Source organism: Montipora capricornis, chromosome 13 (genome assembly GCF_036669925.1).
Source record: "Montipora capricornis isolate CH-2021 chromosome 13, ASM3666992v2, whole genome shotgun sequence".
In the NCBI taxonomy this organism is placed as follows: domain Eukaryota; kingdom Metazoa; phylum Cnidaria; class Anthozoa; order Scleractinia; family Acroporidae; genus Montipora; species Montipora capricornis.
This window is the reverse complement of record NC_090895.1, coordinates 6,391,198-6,406,197: the sequence shown is the minus strand read 5'-3', so window position 1 is coordinate 6,406,197 and position 15,000 is coordinate 6,391,198. Positions and strand designations below refer to the sequence as shown.

General features: G+C 40.7%; 1 protein-coding gene across 1 annotated transcript in view; it reads left to right on the top strand.

Moving 5' to 3' along the window:
* LOC138029772 (uncharacterized) overlaps positions 1–15,000 on the top strand; it is a 63,106-nt gene that overhangs the window by 25,508 nt on the left and 22,598 nt on the right. The window contains exons 3-4 of the mRNA XM_068877598.1: positions 2,250–2,540; positions 3,009–3,281. Coding sequence (XP_068733699.1) covers positions 2,250–2,540; positions 3,009–3,281 — 564 coding nt within the window. The remainder of the gene's footprint in view (positions 1–2,249; positions 2,541–3,008; positions 3,282–15,000) is intronic.

The following is a 15,000-nucleotide window of genomic DNA, read 5'->3' as shown; positions in this document are numbered from 1 at the left end:
CACAGATATCCATCCCCATAATTCAAGGTATGCTGCAGCTCAAGATTTGTACAGGCCGGTTTCCAGAACTAATAATTATGGACTCAATACTCAACAACATTTTCGCATCTTTTTAAAACTCGCTTTGTCCAGTGCTTGCTCTCTTCTCAGGGATTGGTCCTTTACAATTGAAATATTTTTAATTTTGATTAATAGTTGTTTCTTTGTGCTACTGCACTGCAGATCATTAAATAAAAAGAGCTATCTTTAGTTCTGTATACGCATTACAACTTGACTTCAACTTGACTGCACGAATTTCCAGTAGATAAAAGCTGGAGCATAAAAAACCTCAAGCAAGAGGTTGAAAAGGTATTTCCTGTTCTTCATCGAAAAGCATCAAATTTCACATAACTCATGACGGACATGATCGCAATTGTGCTTGAGTTACACTTTCCGATGAACCTTGAACGCAAGGATGAGGGGTTTGTGTTCGCTAACATCTTTATGCTTCTCGAGGCATTCTGACTCGTAGGTGACGTGAAGACATTTCAACCTTGCTAGATGTAGTACTGTCATACTGATGCAAAATTCTGTTCGCCTGCCTTGCTATACATGTATGTTGGATATGTTAGCCAAAGCTTGAGTTCTCTCCCTCTTTACCACCATAATTGATCCAAGTGAGGAGTTTTCCTTATGGAATGAAGTTTACCATACGAAATGAAGTTTGCAATAAGAACTAAGTTTTTGCCTTGAGGTGGATAGTTTAGAATGTTTATTTGGAGAATTTCATGATGGAAAAAAAACACTGATAACACAAACGCAAGTTTGGAATGAATGTTTTAAGTTTGCAAAGGTGACGGGAAGTGGCATCTATCTTCGAAGTTTAGCATGTAATTGTATGGTTCGCAATAATGTCCAATATGGCGCCTCATGCTCGAAATTATGTGATTACTTATACAAATACCGCAATCGATGCACGCCTTAAAAAACTAGCAGTACAAACGCTGGTGACATTAAGTGAAGCTATGATCTTCGCAGTTATGAGCGTATTTGAGCGTTTTGCAGTTATGAGCGTTTTGCAATTGCGTAGAGAAGCCTGAAAAATTCAGGACTTCAATGGGGTTTGAACCCATGACCTCGCGATTCCGGTGCGACGTTCTAACCAACTGAGCTATGAAGCCACTGACGTTAGGAGCTGGTCATTTGTGAGTTCTAATGGTCCCATGAGGAATGAATCAATGATGAAATGGTATATGAAATGAATCATACAACATGTATATGAAAATTGTTTAAACAGTGTTGTTGCTGGTGTGCCGCTTTGACAGTCACGTCTCACGCATAACGCAAGCTTGGGGACCTATGGACATACAAATCATTTCGTGTGCTATGACATTACTCAAGAAATTGCACGTTAAGAAACCTTTTGGGAAGCAAATTAATGAATATTCTCTAAATGATACACGCATTTAAATGCAGAATTTAAGAAACGTTTTCCCTTTCCTTCTGATTCATAAACATTGAATTGCTTTTGCGATGTGAAGCAGCTTGCTTATTTGTATAAACATGATAGCTTTTGCAGGATGTAAATTTCTGTAATTGGCTCGTGGCTTTTTTCCGATCCAATAGTTCTGTGTTTTCTACAATAATGCAACAGAAAGGAAATTTATGGTACTGAAGGCAAATCAGACACGCATGTACATGTATGTGTGTATAAACTGCGTATGTGCGTATATCTGAGTGGTACTTTGGAAGCAAAACAAATTGATTTCTGTTTAGTTCACCCAGCAATTTCCTTTCTTTCTATATGAATTCTAGAAATAGTTTTTGTTTAGGTTTATTTTAATAGCATTCAAATCGTTGCCAATGGAGAACTGTTTTACTTAGTCTTACTTACTTACTTTTCTTAGCCCTAATAGGTGTATAAAAGAAGAAAACAAAGAAGATATGTTTCAAAATGTGTTCTTTTTACTCGCAAAACTTTCTAATTTGTAAACTCAAACGGCATCGTTTTTCCAAGGACCCAACTGCCCTACATAATCCAGTCCTTTTTATCAAACGGGAAACACTGTGAATCTTGAAAGCTTCTTCTCTGACTTAAAAAAAGTAAATTTTGGGGTCCCTTAGGGTTCAATCCCGGGTCCATTATTATAAATAATTTGTTTAAAGGAAATGAAGGAATATTTTTTGAAAGGTGATATTAGGGCATGTGACTTAAAATGAGGCATGTGATTTAGCAGCCAATTGGTAACATTAATCTTTTTATTCTGTAGGCCGTGCATCCTTGCCTCATCCGGTTCACATTTCTTCAGTGGGGAGTTCTGTAGAGTTTATCTGCAATGCTACATCTGTGCCAAAGCAATATTTTTTGTGGTTTAAACAGCATGGAGAAACTCAGTTATTGTTAGCTAACAATAACCAAAATGTTATCATTGTGTCTGCCACTGGATCTTCAATCCTTAAGCTTAAAAACATTGCTGATTATGATGAGAGACGTTATATCTGTGATGCCACTGCCAATGTTGATCAACTGAATCAGGCTAGAACCTACCTTCAGCTCACTAGTGAGTTTGATCGTTCATGCATTTGTCAATCCATCAACCCATTGATCCATCTGTCTGCACTTGCACCCATCTGGCATCATTGTAGTAGTAATAATATTGTACTTTTCATGTGTGTAAATGCTTCGTTTTTGCTCTGAAGAGACTGAAGTTATATGTAATAAGAGGCGGTCTCTTTTTTTTTGAGTTTGGTTATTTAGAAGGAGGCCATTTCCAGGTAAATACTTTCTTCTGAATTATTAAAAATTGGTGGTTTAAAAGCCGTGCCAAACAAATGGACGAAGGGAATTGAAAGACTGTAGCTCTACATGTACAGTCTACTGATATACAATAAGAATTCACAACTCCTACAATAATATTGTTCACTAGACTTAAAACAATTCTTTGAATTCTGTTGCCTCTATTCCTACATGTTCTCTTGCTACATTATAAGCTTGCCCACACTGATGCTACATATAATTTTGATTTAAGAACCTATCAAGCAAGGTGACACACATTCTCTTGGAAACCGTTTCCTCGCAGCAGTTGATGAGAGTCAGACATTTTGCTGCCCTGTCATTGGATATCCACCACCAATAGTAACTTGGCAAAAAAATGGAACTAAGCTTCAAACAGGAGAAAAAAAGTGCTACAATCTTGCTTCCTTAAAGAATGATGATTTTGGGAACTACAGTTGTGAAGGCACCGATGGTAAAACTACCATTGGTCCTTTCATGTTTAGCCTTGTGGAAGAAGAAGAACCGGGTAAGTGGTAGTTATATTCAGATGACTGTATAATATACTGTACGTACTTGTGTAACTTGTCTATGGATCTTGCTGTCTATAAAAGCTTTAAAGTGCAGTGTTGACAATTTTTGGCACTGTTCAAATACATGTATTTGTAGTGTCAACTAAGTTGATGAAAGCAAAATTGGCCCACATTGCTCGACTTACTTTTAACAACCCAGCTGATACAACCAAGCCTAAACAGAGACTCCCAAAAGTGATGGCTGGTTCTACAAAGGAAAATCTATTGTTACGTTTGGTAGCTTGGCCATGATGTGGCCAGAGCCCTGGACTTGACATTTCCGAGTTCACAGATTCAAGTTATGCTCTAATCCTGTTCTGGGTAATAACCAGTTCGATTTCTGTTTGTAAAGTACGCAGGTCTGTCTCCCACCAGTTGTGTTACTTGAATTTAAGTGACGTTTATTTCAATAAATTTCAAGTCAGTTTCATCAATTTCAATGTCAAATTACGGGGTTATTGTGAAGTCAATTTCAAACATATTTATAGTTCACAAGCCGTGAATAATGCAGAAGGAAAGCAAAAGGGACTGTAGACAGTTATTAATGGCTAAAATTGAGTCATGTGGCAACGTTAGGGTAAATCAAAGGAGAACTGTGGATACATTGCTTACAAAATGGGAGTTCTGTTGCGATCAGTTGCTTTCTGATCTTGGCTATAGGAAATACTGTAATGACTGAATTCGTGTTTGATTTTTATTTAAAAAGAATGTGTTATTATTGGCAGACTACACATATCCTGCGAACGCAGACGTATTCGGAAATTAAAACGTCGGAAAATCAATATTGATCGTTGCCATATCAATTTGAATTCAACTGAGTGAGTGACAAATTGGCACATCTTGAAACAATCGATCTTGGTCATTGACTTATCAATCAGTTTACATCTGAGTGAGTGACAAAGTTGCATATTCTGACCCCTAATGATAGTAGTTAATACGCTTCGCGTATCCAGGACTAAAAACGGTCTCAAGCATGAATTTCTGTGTGCAGTGTACAAATAGTGTAGCTTTACAGCAGGCAATGCCCCAAAAGGGTAATTTCTTGACCTAAAATCTGTGTGCAAAACAAATCAGGTTGAAGGCATACAAAAATAGATTTCGCAAGGTTCCCAATGCAAAATATGCTCTTCCATTACATCACACATGCAATACATATTATTGAAGGTGATTCTTTTAACTGGTTAAGGCTATTAACTTTATTATTTTATTCCTTTTATTCATTTTCTTAAAACTTTATTTCAGAAACTGGGGAATTCATTTGTTTTCAAAAGAATCAGCCAATTTTGTCACATTGGATTCTGCAATCTGAAAATTATTGAATTTTAAGAAAGTTTGATTTCAGAGAAAGGAGAAAGGAAAACTGACGTTTTCACTTACATGAATGCAATAACCTCTGGTTTTGCAACATGGTTTAGACTTACAATTAATTGTTTGTGGACAAGATTTTTCTTCTTCTTCTTCTTCTTCTTCTTCTTCTCCTCCTCCTCCTCCTCCTCCTCCTCCTCCTCCTCCTTCTTCTTCTTCTTCTTCTTCTTCTTCTTCTTGAGTGTTGTACTTCGTTTGACAAAAATGTTCCCAAACATATTCTTCACAGAAGCCACATACGTCGTCAGGAGTGAGGCTATTTTCCAAAATCTGGCGCAAGTATTTTGCGTCGAGAATTTGGTTTGGTTCGTACAGGCAAAACGCTCTGGGTGATACCTTGCCTATTTGGTGTTCTTCGATGGCGTCCTCAACGAAATTCGTTCCTTTCAATGACCAGCAAGCGCCGTTGTTCACTTCAATGAGATCGTAATCCACGGTTAGTGGTCGAAACAGCTCACAATAAGGATCCGACAACAGCTCAGTGATTTTTCTTCATTGGCGGAAGCATCAACTGCTCATTGGTGGCCAAGGTGTTTACAAAAGCTCTTGTCTCGCACTTGTATGAAAAAGTGAACATGGATCTTGGGTCTTACTTGTAGATTTTTCCTCTGTAGGTAGCATATATTGTTAACCAGGATCACAAGTTTATTTGACAGTATCTTTTCCTGGTGGACGCTTGCAACGTCGCCATTGTTAGTTTTGAAACGCCTACCTTCCCTTTCTCATTTTTCTCACGAATTTTCTAGTGAATATAAATAGTGTCTTAAAGGGAAACGTGCTTCGATACTACAACTTCCCTGGGAATTTGCAGCTTCATGCTCATCGATAGCTAATACATGTTCTGCGAGGGAGTTTAGAAAACTGTAGAGCACACGTTTTTGGACAACGCCTTAGTTTTATTCACGTACGCATTATTATAAATTGCGCACTCTTAAGGTATATTCAGCTATTATTGTTCAGCGATCGTAGAATCTGCTACTTGCTATCTATCAATGGATATCCTATCAAGCTATCTTTTGGTGTGAGTCGTCGACCGAAGTAAGTTTTTTATCTTTTTGTACTTGATAGTTTAGTATTGCATGATTATGGTCGATTTTTAGAGTTTAGTGATGGAATTGCACTAGATGTGAGATTCCAAATGATTCTTTATGATTTACTGCGCATTATGTTCATCTTAGTCTTAGTTTAGTAATTGTTGCGCTACTCCTGTTGCTAGTTATAAGTTACGATTTATTAAGGTTCCATTGACATTCAGTTATCACCCAGTTATGTTTATGTCGCATGTCGAATTACTAGATTAGTTTAATACTCTCTAAATCAATTGTATGCCGAATTATCGTTTTTCAGTTCGAACCCACAGCCATAGCCACATCTACATCTACATCTACCGCTACCATAACTATTACTCATCGCTACAAACCTACTTGTACCACTAGTACTGTTACATCGTAAAGTTATCGTCAATTCTTCAAGCTGTCGTTACTCTGTAACTCAAGGAACTGAGATTCTTGAACTTTGATTAAATCTGGTGTACGTATTGCCTATCTGTGGAGTTCGATTTGTCTATTGCCTCACACTAAGTCAGCTACCCCTGTAATTGTTGAAGATCGCCGGAGTATTTCCCAACCTCTAAAATCTTAGCAGTTACATTAGTTCGAATTCGAGCCACGAACAGAGTTCGAATTGCTACGTGCTATTTTGAAGATATCGCTATCATCCCGCGGCAAAGCTGTCGTCAAGTTTAACGAACAAGATAATTGGTTCACCCGTCGTCACGCGCTAGTCAAGTATTCACATCCGACAATCTGTTTTGAAACGGATACGCGAAAATGGAAGACATAAGGTCACGTAGCGAAGCAAAGAGAATTGTGACTAAGAAAATAAAGGAAATCACCCATCTTATGGAAGATGACAAAAATGTCGAATTGGTGGATAAGGCTATAATTGACCTCAAGGTCGAATTTGGTTACTTCAAATCAACACACGAAGCATTTTGTAATAAATTAAGGGATGAAGAAGCTATAGAAGAAGCAGGGATTTCCTATGAACTAGTGTCAGATCAAATAAAACAGCTTCAAGAAAACATTGAACTTTGGTTGACAGGCATTGAAGCTTCTAAGCAAGTAAAATCTTTAGACATACGGCCTGAAGATAGTGTATCAAACGTTGGATCTACGCGCGAATCAATCATGTCACGCAGATCCTCTGCGAGCACCCGTAGTTCTGTTTCAAGCGCAAGAGCTAAGGCTGCTGCTAGGAAGGCGATTTTGGAAGCCGAAGCTGCTACGCTCCAAAAACTCCACCAAATTCAAGAAGAAGAGCTAAAACTGCGTCAGAGGAAGGACGAGTTGAGACTCGAAACCGAAATGGCAAAGGCGCGGGCCGAGGAATCCGCGTACGTCCAAGCAGAACAACGCGAATTGACAACGTACACGGATTTTCCTTGCGATAACCCAAAGTTAGCTCAGGCGACCTCTCAAATACGAAATCTAGGGCTGGAGAATGCCAGTTCATTTCTTGTAGTTGACGCTGCAACGAGAGATGAGACCAGCAAAGCTATTGAACGTGACCCTCCGAAAAATGAATCAACTGCAGTTGGTGCAACTGACCCCTATAATGCACACCCCTTCTTAGATGAGATCCCCTTAGCAAGGCCAAGTACGCTAAATAACGACAGTCGTTCGTTTCGCTATGAAGATCCCCAACTCCAGCAGTCTTGTTACAGCTCGCACCCAACTCCCAACCAAGGCATGGACATAAGGCACCTATTGCAGCAACAACAAGACGCAATAATGGCATTAACGTTACCTCAACCTGATTTGCCAATGTTCAGCGGTGATCCAATAGAATACTGCGACTTCATCAGAGCATTTGAAAATCTGATTGAAAGAAAGACTACCAATCCAAGTACAAGGCTCTATTACCTCTTGCAATACACCAGCGGCCAAGTACAAGACCTCGTGCGAAGTTGCCTAACGATGAGAGAAGATAAAGGATATGACGAGGCTCGCAAATTGTTAGCAGACAGATATGGACAACCATACAAGATTGCTACAGCGTATGTGGACCGCATCATCAACGGGCAGCCAATCCGTGCAGAAGACGGAGCAGCTCTTCAAAAGTATTCGATTCTGTTAACAAGTTGCAGCAACACGCTCAGAGAAATTGGTTATTTAAGTAGGCTGGAAAATCCCGATACTCTCAAGAAGATTGTAGACCGGCTACCTTACACCCTTAGACTAAAGTGGCGTGAAATGGCAGATAAAGTAATGCAGCAAGAGCAAAGGGATGCCAACCTTAAGGATATCACAGATTTCGTTGAATCAAGATCAAGAGTAACAAACCATCCTATTTTCGGCAAGATATCTGGTGATTCAAGGTTCAGCAACTCAACCGATAGAACAAAACAAGTAAGAAGGACAGCTAAATCCTTTCCGGTTCAGGTGAATTCAAAGCAATCAAGAGGTCATCTAGAAGTGAAGACCCAACCAAAATGTCCTTCGTGCGAAGGAAATCACTGGCTCTCTCAGTGCGAGGATTTCAAGAAGCTGAGTGTCAGTGACCGCTATCAGTTAGTTCGCTCAAAGAAGTTGTGTTCAAACTGCCTGGTGCCCGGACACTTTGCGCAAGACTGCCCGAAGAAGAGTTTTTGCCGCATCACAGGCTGCAACAAGAAGCACTCCTCCTTCTTGCACCCAAGAGAAACTACAATGCCAACAACCGATACATCAAGGGTAATAACGAGCAACCCCGAGCCAACCGCTAACACTACGCCAGTAAGAAACAGCTACATACAAAGCAACACCTTTCAAACCTTGAATGGTTCCACCGTTGTAGGTTTATCAATTGTACCTGTGAAGGTCAAAGCAAAGGGTCAAGATAAGAAGATCACGACTTATGCGTTTTTGGACTCTGGTTCTAATACTTCATTCTGCACAGATGACTTATTGAAGAAACTAAACATCAAGGGTGAAAGAACCAACATTTCGCTTACCACACTGCAAAGCACAAAGAAATCTGTCAACTGCTCTATTGTTAATCTAGAAGTCTCCGATCTTAGTGACAGTAACGTAGTTGAGCTACCAAATGTGTTCTCTAGTCCCAGTCTCCCAGTATCAGCTGACACCATTGGAAACCAGGAAGATGTTAACCGATGGCCACATCTCAAGGGCATCAAGATAGAAAGTATTCAAGCTGAAATCGGTCTTTTGATAGGCAGCGATGCACCACATATACTTCAACCAAGAGAATTCAGAGAAAGCAAGGACGGTGGCCCGTTCGCAACGCGCACAATACTTGGCTGGGTGCTAAACGGACCTCTTGGTCGGAAAGAGCCAAAAGTTCCAACTGCGAATTTCGTCGATGCTAACACTACACTGAGCAAGCAATTTGAAGATTATTGCAATCTAGAGTTCAATGATTCCAGTTACGAAGCTAAAACGTCGATGTCACAAAACGACATGCGCTCACTTGGAATGATGCAAGACTCCGTGAAGTTCTCTAGTGGTCATTATGAAATAGCGCTACCGTGGAAAAACGAACCTCCTCACCTAGTAAACAACCGTTATCAAGCAAAACACAGATTACAAATGCTTAAGAAGCGTTTACAGAGAGAACCAACTCTACATGAGAAGTACAAACAATTTATGGCTGACCTGCTAAGCAAGAATTATGCCAGAGAAATAAACAAAGAAGAAACTGCAGACGCGTGGTACTTACCCCATCACCCAGTGTTCCACCCGCAGAAGCCAGATAAAGTGCGAGTTGTGTTCGACTGTTCAGCAAAGTATCGCGGTTCCTCACTCAACGACCAGCTTCTACAGGGGCGGGATCTAACCAGTACATTAGTTGGTGTATTGACACGATTCCGTCAAGAGCGAGTGGCTTTTATGTCAGACATAGAAGCAATGTTCTATCAAGTTAGAGTACGCCCGAGCGACTGCAAGTACCTGCGATTTCTCTGGTGGCCAGATGGAGATTTGGATAAAGAACCAAGGGAATATCAAATGCAAGTTCATTTGTTTGGCGGCGTTTCATCCCCCAGCTGCGCAAACTACGCCTTAAAGAAAACAGCCGAAGACCATAAGGGAGAATTTGATGAAGCAGCGATCGACACGGTAAAGCGAAATTTCTATGTCGACGATTGCCTCAAATCAGTAGCAACCAATTCACAGGCTGTCCGCCTGGCTAGTCAACTCCGCGGCTTATTGTCCAAAGGAGGTTTTCGCCTCACTAAGTGGATTTCTAACTCACGAGAAGTAATCAGCTCCATTCCCGAATCAGAAAGAGCACCATCTGTCAAGGATTTAGATTTTGATAGGAGTTCGTCACTCAGAGAGAGAGCCTTAGGTGTTCAGTGGAACGTTAAGGAAGACACCTTCAGCTACACGATTTCCCACAAGGAAAAACCAGCCACGAGAAGAGGAATTCTGTCAATTGTTTCTTCTATCTACGACCCACTGGGTTTCGTATCTCCGTGTATTCTACCCGCGAAGCAAATCTTACAAGAGCTATGTCTCAAGGGCCTCAGTTGGGACGACGAGATTCCGGAATGTCACAAACAAGGTTGGAGAGTTTGGCTTCAAGAGCTGCCAAAGCTAGAGAAATTTGAAATACCACGATGTTTCAAGCCATCAAATTTCGCAGACGTCAAACGTCGTGAGCTTCACCACTTTTCAGACGCGTCCAGTCGAGGTTACGGAGCTGTTTCGTATCTCCGTCAGATCGATATTAATGGCAAGATTCACTGTTCCCTGGTCATGGCAAAGTCCAGATTAGCTCCGCTTAAGGCAATGACGATACCAAGAATGGAACTATCCGCAGCCGTTTTGGCGACAAGACTAGACAATATTATCAAGCAAGAGTTGGACTTACCACTCGATGGTTCTACCTTCTGGACTGATAGTACTTGTGTCCTCCGTTACATCGAGAACAAGGACAAGAGGTTCCAGACCTTTGTAGCCAATCGCATCTCCGCCATATTGGATCAATCCACAGCTATGCAGTGGCGATATGTTGAAACGTCACTGAACCCTGCTGATGAAGCATCCAGAGGGGTGACGGTAGACGCACTCTTAAATAACCAACGCTGGACGCACGGACCGGCTTTCCTAAGAGAGTTAGAAGATAAATGGCCACAACGACCTAACGACATTGGTGAAATCTCGAGCAATGATCCGGAAGTTAAGAAAAATACTGAAACATTCACAAGCCAAGCAAGCAAGCAATTCAACCACATTAACACGGCAATCCAGAAGTTTTCCTCTTGGACACGCTTAAAGAAAATCATAGCGTTGGTGCTGCGATATAAGAACAATCTGCGAAAACAAGTTCATCGCCACCAGGTAACTGAGATCAACAGCAACTACGCCTATACAGACATCAAAGTTGTCCCACCCATCAGCGTTTCCGAACTAAAGGAATCAGAGAAAGAAATTTTAAAGTTTGTTCAGAAACAAAGCTTTCAGGAAGAATTGGTTGTTCTTCGCCAAAGAAGTAAGACATTCAGCAAATCGAGTCATATCTACAAACTCGACGCAATCTTGGAAGACGGCCTCATACGTGTGGGAGGACGTTTACAACAAGCACCTATTAGCGATAATGCTAAGCATCCGATCATTCTTCCAAAGAAAAACCACGTTTCCAAGCTGATTGTTAACTACTACCACAGAGCCTCCGGTCACTCTGGTGTGGAATATACTCTGTCATTGATCCAGCAGAAATTTTGGATTATTGGCGCGCGATCAAGTGTTCGCGACGTGACTAAGAGATGTTTTGACTGTCGTAAACGTCAAGCACCTGCCCTCCAACAGAAAATGGCAAGTCTCCCAGAAAATCGTGTGACTCCTTCTAAGCCACCATTTACGAGTGTAGGAGTAGATTGCTTCGGTCCTTTTACTGTCCGTCGCGGAAGAACCACCGCTAAAAGATATGGCGTGCTATTTACCTGTCTTGCTGTTCGAGCTGTTCATATTGAAATTATTCATTCCATGGACACTGAATCCTTCATTAATGCTCTACGTAGATTCATTGCTAGAAGAGGAAAACCAGAAGAGATCCGATCCGACAACGGAGGAAACTTTGTTAAGGGCGAAAAGGAGCTTCGCAAGGCTGTTGAACAATGGAATCAAGAGCAAATCCATGAATTCCTCCTGCAACGAGACATCATTTGGTCATTTAATCCACCTGCTGCATCGCACCATGGAGGCGTGTGGGAGAGGTGTATCAGGTCTGTGAGAAAGGTCATGAAGGCATTACTAAAGCAGCAAATCCTGGATGACGAGGGTTTAAGCACTCTTATGTGCGAAGTAGAATCTATAGTGAATGGCAGACCAATTACCAAAGTTTCGGATGACCCAAAGGATCTTCATGCTTTAACACCTAATCACCTGCTGTTATTACGAGCGGGAAATGCAATCCCTCCTGGAATTTTCTCTAAGAACGACAACTATAGTTGCCGCAGATGGCGTCAAGTGCAGTATCTTAGTGATATTTTCTGGCGTCGCTGGATCAGAGAATACCTGCCCTCATTGCAGCAACGTCAGAAATGGATCAAGCAACGAAGAAATCTTGCAGTGCATGACATAGTGCTATTGCTCGATGAAAATACGCCCCGCAGTGTTTGGCCACTGGGACGAGTGCTGGAAGTTTATCGCAACAAGAGAGACGGTTTAGTACGTTCCGCGAAAGTAAAGACTAGAACTACGGAGTTGGTGAGACCAATCGACAAGATTGTGTTACTGGAAAGTGCAGAGATGTCAAACAAGGACTAAACCTTCGATTGAGAACGATGAACACTAAATAGTAATTATGAACATTCTGTTTTATTAACTTAAATAGTAAGAAGTGCGTTTCAAACCTAGTATAGTTTGTAAAGGCTCGTATTAACTAACGCCTTTAAGGGGCCGGAATGTTAGTTTTGAAACGCCTACCTTCCCTTTCTCATTTTTCTCACGAATTTTCTAGTGAATATAAATAGTGTCTTAAAGGGAAACGTGCTTCGATACTACAACTTCCCTGGGAATTTGCAGCTTCATGCTCATCGATAGCTAATACATGTTCTGCGAGGGAGTTTAGAAAACTGTAGAGCACACGTTTTTGGACAACGCCTTAGTTTTATTCACGTACGCATTATTATAAATTGCGCACTCTTAAGGTATATTCAGCTATTATTGTTCAGCGATCGTAGAATCTGCTACTTGCTATCTATCAATGGATATCCTATCAAGCTATCTTTTGGTGTGAGTCGTCGACCGAAGTAAGTTTTTATCTTTTCGTACTTTGATAGTTTAGTATTGCATGATTATGGTCGATTTTTAGAGTTTAGTGATGGAATTGCACTAGATGTTACATTCCAAAGGATTCTTTATGATTTACTGCGCATTATGTTCATTTTAGTCTTAGTTTAGTAATTGTTGCGCTACTCCTGTTGCTAGTTATAAGTTACGATTTATTAAGGTTCCATTGACATTCAGTTATCACCCAGTTATGTTTATGTCGCATGTCGAATTACTAGATTAGTTTAATACTCTCTAAATCAATTGTATGCCGAATTATCGTTTTTCAGTTCGAACCCACAGCCATAGCCACATCTACATCTACATCTACCGCTACCATAACTATTACTCATCGCTACAAACCTACTTGTACCACTAGTACTGTTACATCGTAAAGTTATCGTCAATTCTTCAAGCTGTCGTTACTCTGTAACTCAAGGAACTGAGATTCTTGAACTTTGATTAAATCTGGTGTACGTATTGCCTATCTGTGGAGTTCGATTTGTCTATTGCCTCACACTAAGTCAGCTACCCCTGTAATTGTTGAAGATCGCCGGAGTATTTCCCAACCTCTAAAATCTTAGCAGTTACAGCCATGTTGAAGCCAAATTTGTCCAGTTGTAGCTTTGCCGCGGTGAGACGTTCGATTGCTTTCAGTAAGGAAGTGTGAAACTTCTGATTAACCAGGGTCACCCACACGACATTTTCACTGCCACAATCGTCTAACTCCTGGGTGCATAAGCAATCCTCACCGATCAGCTTCATGGCCTCGGCTCTGTAGGAGTGTTTGTAAGATGATCTCACAAGGTCTTGCATGAAAGGATTTTTAGGATCACACTTGTAAAATTCTGCCGTGGCTGGAGATTCCTTTCCATCCTGGAACTGCACCTGACTAATACAAATTAAATGAAACAATGTCTCAGAACTTTTTCACGATTTGTTTTGCTACCTAGCACATGATTATACTTGTTCCATTTATATCTGTTTCTTTTATCTTTTTATCTTTTTATCTCGCTTTACCTTTGATTGCTAGACACATGTCAAGGAGAGCTCTTAAAGAAAGAAAACTGACATTCATTACCAGGGTTTCTGTGACATCCAGTCCGCAATTTAGCAGGGCCTTTTGAACCGAAATTGGGCTGGCAGGGGCGCCATTTATTGTAGTCAACGTGACCCAGTATGCTCTTCCCTGGTTTGATTTGAGTTTTATCAGCAGTTAATCCTTAAGGCCATTGATTTTAGTCCAATCACCTTTCGGCATGCATGGAAAACGCCGATTTTCCAGATTTCAAGGCACCAAGGCCCTTCTCTGGTTCGACTTGAGCTTTATCAGCAGTCAATCCTTGATTTCAATGATTTCAGTTCAATAACTTCTTGGCATGCACGGAAAACGCGGATTTTTTGGATTTCCCAGACACAAGGCTATTCCCTGGTTCGGCTTGAGTTTTATCAGCGGTCAATCCTTAATGCCACTGATTTCATATTTTTGGCATCCACGGAAAACGTGGATTTTTTGGATTTCCCGGACACAAGGCTATTCCCTGGTTCGGCTTGAATTTTATCAGCGGTCATTCCTTAATGCCATTGATTTCATTCCAATAATTTTTCAGCATGCACGGAAAACACAGATTTCTCGGCGACAAGGCACTTCCCTGTTTCAACTTGAGTTTTATCAGCAGTCAATCCTTTATCCCATTGATTTCACTCTAATAACTTTTCTGCACATAATACATGCCTTTTTATTATCTGCAATGAAAACACTAAAGGAATCGAGAAGTTTGGGAAACAATCTTCTTCTTCTTCTTCGTCTTCGTCTTCGTCTTCGTCTTCGTCTATAACATTTCCCAAATTGCAATTTTGTTTCGTTTTTTGAGTTGTGTTGTATTTCGTCAGCAAGATTTCTGCATTCGTTTGTGTTCCGCAAAGTGATCTTTTAGTTGCTTTTTGGCTTCTTTCTTTTTAACTAACGATGTTTTTGAGCGCGTTTTGTTTTTCAAAGGCATTCCTTTTCTTGGTTCTGGAACGTTCCCCTCTT